Here is a 9,230-nt window from a genome sequence, read left to right as displayed (position 1 = left end):
ATTTTCCTCAGCTTAATCCCCCCTCCCATGTAAGAACGTACAAAGTAGTGACATCAACATTATTTCTGTATATATTTCAAATAATTAATAAAAGTATTATTTGCTTCAAGAATTACTGTATATGCACAAAGTTGCATAACTGTAACCCCTATTTATTTAACCTGGAATTCTCTGGAAAACTGTGGGTGCAATATTCACTGAAGCAAGTAACCTTTACTTAAGAAAGAAGTATTTTTAGAGTCTGTGATTTCTGAGTATCTTTCCCTCCTGTACAAAGCCACCCATAGCTGTTTACACAGGACCAGGGGGAAGAAATTGACAGCCCCTATTTAAGGGTGAGGGCAACTGTATCATTTAGCATTAGTCTGGCTATAAAGGAATAAAACCTGCTGTTAGGAGTTACTAAATGAGTAGTATCAACAAAGTCTTTTGTAAAACTATCTGGAAAGATGACCTGTCCTTCCTCCCAAATTACACAGACTTCTCAACTGGATAGTAGCACAGTCATGGTACATTAGCACTCAAAGGAGTTGAGAAGGGTTAGAGAGAAACAAGTTCATCAGAGTTCATGTCCTCTTACACTCAGGTTATGAAATGTATAACCAGAATGACACTGTATCAGGAATATGCAAATAAATGTACCAGGGAATAAACTGACTTCACTTGTTTATGTAGAAGTTCAAGGACATCAAAACATAAATCACTCTGTTTTGTTGGAACAGATAGCTGTACTCTTGATAGTATAAGAAAATGTTGCTGACGCACATAATCTTTCTCTGCACCTTTTTCCCATGGCTTCACTACCATCAGCTCTGTGAACCTGGCAACAGGTAGAAGGCAACAGCCAAACCAAACATCAAACACATCCCTTTCAACTGTTACTCCTTATCCTGATAGTGAAAGATATTGCAAAATGATATTTAGAGTAAGAACAAAGGAAAAACTTATTTTTAAAGGATGTCACAAATTTTAAAATTCAAGCTACTCATGCATCCAGTTTTTCAGAAAGTGTTTTTTGAGTAACTGGCTGTGATTTTGGGCAGTACTTAAATATAGCTAGGGCCTCATGCTTCAATCCCCCTAATGGAGGTGGAGGGCAGAGGGACTGGGAACAAACAAAAAACCCCAGCTGGACCCTGAATGTGCTGGACTTGTAGAATCAAGCTTCCAGATGTAACTAAAACCCGTTGCATGCCCCTAGAAGTAATACATTCAATCACTTAACTATTATTCAGACAAACAGCCTTTCCAAGCAAAATTCGTTGATGGCTTGAGAAGTTCATTGCTTGCAAAACAGTGCTGTTGGCCAGTGTTTAGCATCCATCCACATAGCTCAGTAATGAAAATATGAAGTTTAAATACACTTATACATAAATGAAATTATCACAACTTTTTTTTTTTTTTTTTAAATACAGCTAAGGAACTGCTAGTACTTGAAGCATGGAAATGTGCAATCAGTAGGGCTCTGTGCCGAAAAAACTGTATTTGCTATATCTAAACTTCATTGCCAAAAGCAAGGTCTATAATTTTCTAAGCATGCCTCTGTCATTTTAGGGTGGACAGAGGTAACATTTTATGACTGACATAACTGATGGCAAATGCCCCTCACATAGATAGTATATTTTGATAAATCTGACCATTACCCAACACAGTTTATTTTTCTTGGAGGAAAAAGGAGATGGCTGAAGCCTGGTATGCTGGCAGAAGCATAGTTTAGCAGGCAGGAAAGATGCTAATATTAGAACTATTTGGTCTGTGTACTTAAATATTAGCAAAGCATTCCCAGTCAAGATCTCAAACTGGAAGGTGATGTGGCAAAATAGAGTTGGGGTAGGGTAATATAACAGAAGAAAAGGAATGGGAGAGTAAAACAGGATAATATTTTTTCTTTCAGGACGATGAATTTGTTGTATAGAGATGATTTAAGCAAATATCCTCTGACAAATCTGTCGCATTACTAAAGATTCTTTCACCCCTATGTTGTACCTTAAATTGTTTGGTGGAAAAAGGGTGCATGTGTTGTGCTTAACCATCCCAATTCACAGCCCTCTGTATCTCTGAAACCCCACTTATTTCAGAAATTAGCTCAAACATTGCTACACAATGCACAGGAATATCTAAATCATAAGGCATGTCAGTCTGTAGGACCAGTGAATTTCAGCTGAAAGGCGGGGTGGACAAGTGGTATTAGTGCATTTATTGTAATTAAATGTCCCGTAATTACATGGAAATGGCTGTGAAAATTTTTCAGAAGAGATACAGTATTGAAAAACAATTCAGAGGAGTTCAGAGAAAACTTTGAATAAGACAGATCATTTATGTAAACTAGGATCATTCATTCCAGAGTGTCAGTCATGAAATAATTTACTTTTTAACCTGAATTTTACACATGCCCGAGTCCCACTTCTTGTGTTTGGTACCCCAGTTATGCATTACAAAGAAAACCCCAAATATAACTATGAAAAATAATGCTTGTTATGAATCAACCACTGCTAAAAATGAGCTGCTAAATATATATCAATGCCAATATAGAAATAAAAACTATAAACTGCAAACTCGGATTCTACTCTATCCTAATATCTTTGTCACAGAAATTGCTTGCAAACAAAGCTGTGCTGCTATAACCAGTATATTGAATCTGTATTACCCACATGGTCAAAAATAACATATATGACAATGTTGAGTAGATGGAATAATATTTATCTTTTTGACATTTCAGACCTAAGAATGCTTGCTCAAAGTCACCAATATATTTCATAATTGTCTAGGGAAAATATTTTCAAATTCCAAAGGGGTTTGCAGAAAAAGTTTGTGTTTCTAGGCTCAGATCACCCAGTGGCAAGAAACTTTTAGTTCGATAACTAACTCCTTTATGTCTTTGGTAGTGTGAATATTGGAGATAGTTTGGCCCGCTACAGTCATAGCTAGAAAATCAACCATTCCTGAGTTTTCATATGAAGCTGTCCTCACTGAGATTTCTTATGCAATCATCACATACAATCTAAGTTTACAATTACCAATTCTATGCATTTTTCCAGATACACAAATCAAAGCACATTGCCAGGACAGTAGAGATTGTCAGCATCATTTTCTGTGAAGAATCACACAGGTACAGAGAGATCCCAGGTACCTTGCCTAAGGTTACACTCTTTTCTTACTTCTGCAGAGGTCGGTGCCTCTGATCTCAACTTACTTCTCTAACTCCGTTGACCCCCCCTTAAATTTAATAAACCCCCGTAAGTACTCCCTAATGTTAATGCTATTATTTTCCCATAACATGATGGGAGAGGTCTTCTTTCATAAAAGATGCTTTACTGCAGCAAACCGGTATTTACACTGAAATCGTCTTTTCCAATCACACTCCTCTCCCCCCTGTTACAGCTGTTAATTTCTACATGAGTTATTATGACCCAAACCGCGGAGAATTTCGTGCAGGAGGGAGCTGAGCTGCAACAGCAGTATATGCGGACTGCGGGCGGCCCCGCCGCCTTCCCCGTCGGGAACACGGGAAGAGCTCGGCCACGGCCCCGCACGGCGGCAGCTGGAAGCGCCGCATCACTTTCGTGGTTTCTTTTCCCCTTGCTTGCTTGTTTGTGGTGGTGTTTTTGTGGTTTTTTCGCCCTCGTCTTTACTCGTCTTTACCGTTTCAGCTTCGGCGCAGGCCGACAAATGGAAGTGTGTCCGAAGGCACTCCAGGGAGAGACGGGAAAACACGGATGGATGTTTGCGTGACCCCAGCCTCACTTCTCTTCCCGGGCATGTGCAAAGGGAGGCTTCCCCAGCCGCTCCCGGGGCGGGCGGAGATGCGGCTGCGGTTAAGAGCAGGCTGGACGGTGTCAGTACAGCCTCTTCCCTTCATCCCTTGACTTTTACTATCGCTGTCCTCCCCGCGCCACTCTGCGCGCTTGGTGACGCGCCGCGACCGCCCTCATCGGGGGGCGAGAGCCCGGCATCCCCGCCCCGCAGCCCCCGCCTGGGCCCCTGCGCTCCCCCTTCCTTTCCCCCGCTCCCGCCTCACACAGGAAAATGAGGGCTGGACAGACCCCCGCCCCTCCTGCCGCCCACCCCGCCCGGGGCCCCTCCGCCCCCGCTCGCCGTTCACCTCCCTCCGGTGGAGGAGAGAGAAAAGCGCTCATTGATCCCGGCCGCGGCCCGCCCGGTGACGAGCATGCGGGTCCCCTGTAAACAAGCGCGACACCTGGCACGCCCCCCGCCCCGTCGTTTCCCGCCCCGCAGAGCCCCGGTGAGGGAGCGGGAGCGGCGGGGGGCCCTGGGGAGGCGGGGGGCCGTGGGGCCGCTTTGCCCCCGCCGCCGCTTGTTCCGTAATCACCGCGCCGCGATCCCCCAACGGATCGTTTCCAGAGGAAAAGCGGACGCTGCCCTTATTCTCAACTACAGCGAAGCGCCCGGATAAATTAGCGCTGTTTGATGAATACGGACTAACAGCGGATGCCCCTGTCCCCCGGCCCTGCCTGGGCGGCGTTTCCCCGCCGCGCGGGGCGGGAGCAGCGCGGTCCCGCGGGGAGCGGGCGCTGCGGGCGGGGGCGCGGGGGCGGCCGCGCGCGGCGTGGGCGCCGTGACACACCGGGCGGAGGAGCGCGCGGAGCCGCCGCGCGTGTGCGGGCACGGCTGACGCACACGCGCGTGTGTGCGGGGGCGTGCGGGGGGCGCCCGGCGCTCACGCACGGCCGGAAGCTCCGCCGGCGCGTCCGCAGCACCTGATACGGCCTCGGCGAGCTCCGCCGGCGCCCCGCCGTGTCCCGAGAGATGGCGAGGGCCGGCACCGGGGCTCGCCGGATGTGCCGGATCTCCCCGCCGTGCCCGCGCCCCCGGCACGTTCCGCGCTATATGCGGGGAGGGCAGAGGCGACAGCGACGGGTTGCGCTGCGCCCGAGGGGAGCCGGAGGCGGTGGGCGGGAAGGCGGAGGGGCGGGAAGGGGGCGGGGGGGCGGGAAGGGGGCGGGGGGGCGAGGCTCCCGCCGTCCAACGGCGTCGCGCCGCCTCGCTGCCGAAAGCCCGCCCCGCCGCCCCATTGAGAGCCGCAGCCGTCCTTCGCGCTGCCCGGTGGCCAATGCGGGGCGGTGCCGGCGGCGGCGGCGCTCCGCCCCGTCTCGGTGTGTGAGCGCCTCGGTGAGGCGGCGGTCACGTGTTGTTTTGCTCTTTAGTTGGGGCACTCGGTGCGCGATGTGTTACTTACGGCGAAACTCCCGCCGGCTGCACCAGCGGCAGCAGCAGCACCAGCAGCGGCGGTCGGGGAGCCTTAGCGGCGTCGCCGGTACTCGAGCCGGGGAGGACGGCGGGCGGCCGCCAGCAACACCCGCTGCCTAGAGTGACAGCGGAGGATCCCGCTGCGGCTCCGAGCACTGCGCTCTTCTACGAAGGAATAACTTTATTTTACCTGCTTCCCTCCGTCTTTCCTTTTTTCTTTTTTTATTAATTTTTTTTTCCTCCGCGGCGCTCGGGCTCCGGATCCGATCCGCGTCGGCGACAGCAGCGAGAGGAGCCGGGCGGCGCTCCTGCCGCGGGGCTGGGGATGGCGAGCCCTGCTGTGCTGGGGCTCCTGCCCCCCGTGAGCTCCCCGCCCGGCCCCAACCTGAACAACAACAACAACAACAACCAGGGCGTCAGGAAGTGCGGGTACCTGCGCAAGCAAAAGCACGGCCACAAACGCTTCTTCGTGCTGCGCGGCCCGGGCGGCGGCGGGGAGGAGGCGGGGGGCGCCCGGCTGGAGTACTACGAAAGCGAAAAGAAATGGAGGAACAAGTCTGGGGCGCCCAAGCGGGTGATCGCCCTGGACTCCTGCCTCAACATCAACAAGCGGGCGGACGCCAAGCACAAGTACCTCATCGCCCTCTATACCAAGGACGAGTACTTCGCTGTCGCGGCCGAGAACGAGCAGGAGCAGGAGGGCTGGTACAGGGCTCTCACCGACCTGCTCAACGAGGGCAAGGCGGCCTGCCAGGGGTCCCCCTACCGCCACCTCGCCTCCCCCTTCTCCGCCTCCTGCGGCGCGGCCGCCGCCTCCCTGGCCGCGGCCGGCGAAGACCTTAACTACGGGCTGATCGCGCCGGCCACCGCTGCCTACCGAGAGGTCTGGCAGGTGACGCTGAAGCCCAAGGGTTTGGGTCAGAGTAAAAACCTCACCGGCGTCCACCGGCTCTGCCTCTCGGCCCGCACCATTGGGTTCGTGCGCCTCAATTGCGAGCTGCCCTCGGTCACGCTGCAGCTGATGAACATCCGCCGCTGCGGCCACTCCGACAGCTTCTTCTTCATCGAGGTGGGGCGCTCGGCCGCCACCGGCCCCGGCGAGCTCTGGATGCAAGCGGACGACTCGGTGGTGGCCCAGAACATCCACGAGACCATCCTGGAGGCCATGAAGGCGCTGAAGGAGCTGTCCGAGTTCCGGCCCCGAAGCAAGAGCCAGTCCTCCTCCTCCTCTTCCTCGGGGGGGGCCGGCGGGCCCGGCGGCAGCGGCGCCTCCGCCACCCATCCCATCACCGTGCCCGGTCGCCGCCACCACCACCTGGTCAACCTGCCTCCCAGCCAGACCGGCCTCCTCCGCCGTTCCCGCACCGACAGCCTCGCCGCCGGCGCCAGCACCAAGTGCACGCCGTGCCGGGTGAGAACGGCCAGCGAGGGCGACGGCTGCCGGGTGGGCTCTGCGGCCGGCAGCCCTATGAGCCCGGGCCCTGTGCGGACCCCCCTGAGCCGCTCGCACACGCTCAGCGGCGGCGGAGGGCGGCAGGCAGGGAAGCTGCTCCCGGTGCTGGCCGGCGGTGGCGGCGGCGGGCTGCAGAGCAGCCGTTCCATGTCCATGCCCGCCTCCCACTCGCCCCCCTCCGCCACCAGCCCCATCAGCCTCTCCTCCAGTAGCGGCCTCGGCTCCGAGCCTGCCCATCCGCATCACCCGCAGCGCCCGTCCAGCGGCAGCGCCTCCGTGTCCGGCTCCCCCAGCGACGCTGGCTTTATGTCCTTCGACGAGTACGGCTCCAGCCCAGGCGGCGACCTCCGGCCCTTCTCCTCCTCCTCCACTGCCAGCAACCGCAGCAACACCCCCGAGTCGGTGGCCGAGACCCCCCCAGTGCGGGACCCGGGGGGCGGCACTGATCTCTACGGCTACATGGCCATGGAGCGGCCCCCGAGTGGCCGCTTCTGCTACCGGCCCTGCCCCGATGCTGCCAGCGACAGGTGCCATCGGAAGCGGACCTACTCCCTGACCACGCCGTGCCGGCAGCGACCTGCCGCGCCGCAGGTTTCCTCCGCCTCCCTCGACGAGTACACGCTGATGCGCGCCACCTTCGCCGGCAGCGCCGGCCGCCTCTTCTCCTCCTGCCAAGCCGGGGCTTCCCCCAAAGTGACCTATACCCCCTACCCGGAGGACTACGGGGACATCGAGATCGGTTCTCACCGCAGCTCCGGCAGCAGCAGCACCAATCTGGGCCCGCCGGCAGTGGGGGGAGGAGGGGGAGATGATGACGGCTACATGCCCATGACCCCCGGTGTGGCCGCAGCCTTAGGGCAGGGAAGCCGGGGCAGCGATGATTACATGCCCATGAGCCCCACCAGCGTGTCTGCCCCCAAGCAGATCCTGCAGCCCCGGGCGGGGGTTGGTAGCGGGTCCCCAGGGAACGGGAGCAGCTACAAGACCAGCTCGCCTGGGGAGAGCTCCCCTGACGACAGCGGGTACATGCGGATGTGGTGCGGCTCCAAGTTGTCCGTGGAGAGCTCAGATGGAAGGCTGAGTAACGGTGACTATATCAATATGTCCCCTCGGGACCCCCAGAATGGGCCCCAAGCTCCCTCCCTCACCCCCCCAGACTTCTTTTTTGCCCCTTCAGGGCATGGGTCCAGTGAGCCCCCAAAGCCCAGCTGCTATTCATACAGCTCCTTACCCCGCTCCTACAAGAGCCAGGGCTTGGCAAAGGACAGCGACCAGTATGTCTTCATGAACTCCCCGGGGAGGATGATCCCGGAGGAGGCGGTGTGTGGAGCGAGCCAGTTGCCTGCAGGCACCTTCGCCCCCTCCAGCCACACGGTGCCTTCGCCCCTGCGTCACAGCCGGACCGAGAGCTTCCTTAGCCAGCGGTGCCAGCGGGTGGCCCGGCCCAGCCGCCTCTCTTTGGAGACCTTGCGGACGATGCTGCCCAGCATGAATGAACACCCTCTGCCGCCTGAGCCCAAGAGCCCTGGTGAATACATCAACATTGACTTTGGGGATGCTGCCGTCTATTCTCCCCCCTCACTGCCTGCTGACAGCCCAGCCTCCTCCCTGGGCTCAGGCACGGGGCAGAGGCGCTCCCCTCTCTCTGACTACATGAACATTGACTTCGGGTCACAGTCACCCTCCCAGTCTGGCACGGTCTCAGTGGGCTCCTTGGAAGCTCTCTCTCCAGGTTCTTCCTCCAGCACCAGCCAGCCCAATGGGCACTACCTGAAGGCAGCTGTGGGGATGGCTTGTTCATCCAGCCCATCTGATGGTGGTGATTACACAGAGATGACCTTTGGAATGGCCACTACCCCACCTCAACCCATTGTTCAGAAACCAGAAAGTGCCCGGGTCACCAGCCCCACATCTGGTGTGAAGAGGCTCACCCTCTCTGGGGTGGAGGCTTTCATTCTCTCCAGCCCTCCCCCAGACCCAAATCGGGGGGCCAAAGTAATCCGGGCAGATCCCCAGGGGCGGAGGAGGCACAGTTCAGAAACTTTCTCCTCCACCACCACTGTGACCCCAGTGTCCCCCTCCTTCGCACACAACCCCAAACGACACAACTCGGCCTCGGTGGAGAACGTGTCCCTCAGGAAAAGTGAAGGTCTGGAGGAGGAGCAGGGTAGCAGTCCCATGTGCCGGGAGACCTCGGCTGGCTTTCAGAATGGCCTCAACTACATCGCCATTGATGTGGTGGATGGGTCCTTGGCAAACTGTGACAAATCCCGGTTGAAAGCTAGGCACCTCCTGAATGGGGGCTTCAATGGAGTAGAGATGAGCACCTATGCCAGCATAGACTTTGTGTCTCACAACCTGAAAGAAGCCAGTGCTGTGAAAGGTGAGTAGCTACATCTGACAGTGCCTGCTATGCGTGTTTGTGCTTTGTGTTTACCATCACAAAGTTATGTGTCGTTGTGTGTAGAGCCCTATCCCTCTTCACTTCCTTAGAAATCACTTTTATCCCTTTGTACATGTCCTGCAATAAGCAGTCTTGGAGGAACTTGGTGGCTCTTTGTATGAGGAA

At 55.7% G+C, this 9,230-nt stretch overlaps 1 protein-coding gene across 3 annotated transcripts in view; it reads left to right on the top strand.

Annotated features, from left to right (window-relative positions):
* The first annotated feature begins 4,965 nt into the window (after positions 1-4,965).
* Positions 4,966-9,230, top strand: part of IRS2 (insulin receptor substrate 2) — a 29,054-nt gene continuing 24,789 nt past the window's right edge. Inside the window, exon 1 of one of the 3 annotated variants that reach the window (XM_068180131.1) lies at positions 4,966-9,044. In XM_068180131.1, coding sequence (XP_068036232.1) covers positions 5,534-9,044 — 3,511 coding nt within the window. In that variant the 5' untranslated portion in view covers positions 4,966-5,533. The remainder of the gene's footprint in view (positions 9,045-9,230) is intronic. The other 2 variants (XM_068180132.1, XM_068180133.1) reach the window with 2 other exon arrangements.

This window comes from Anomalospiza imberbis, chromosome 2 (genome assembly GCF_031753505.1).
Source record: "Anomalospiza imberbis isolate Cuckoo-Finch-1a 21T00152 chromosome 2, ASM3175350v1, whole genome shotgun sequence".
Classification (NCBI taxonomy): Eukaryota; Metazoa; Chordata; class Aves; order Passeriformes; family Viduidae; genus Anomalospiza; species Anomalospiza imberbis.
Note: the sequence above shows the minus strand (reverse complement) of the source record. Positions and strands in the feature narration are given on the sequence as shown.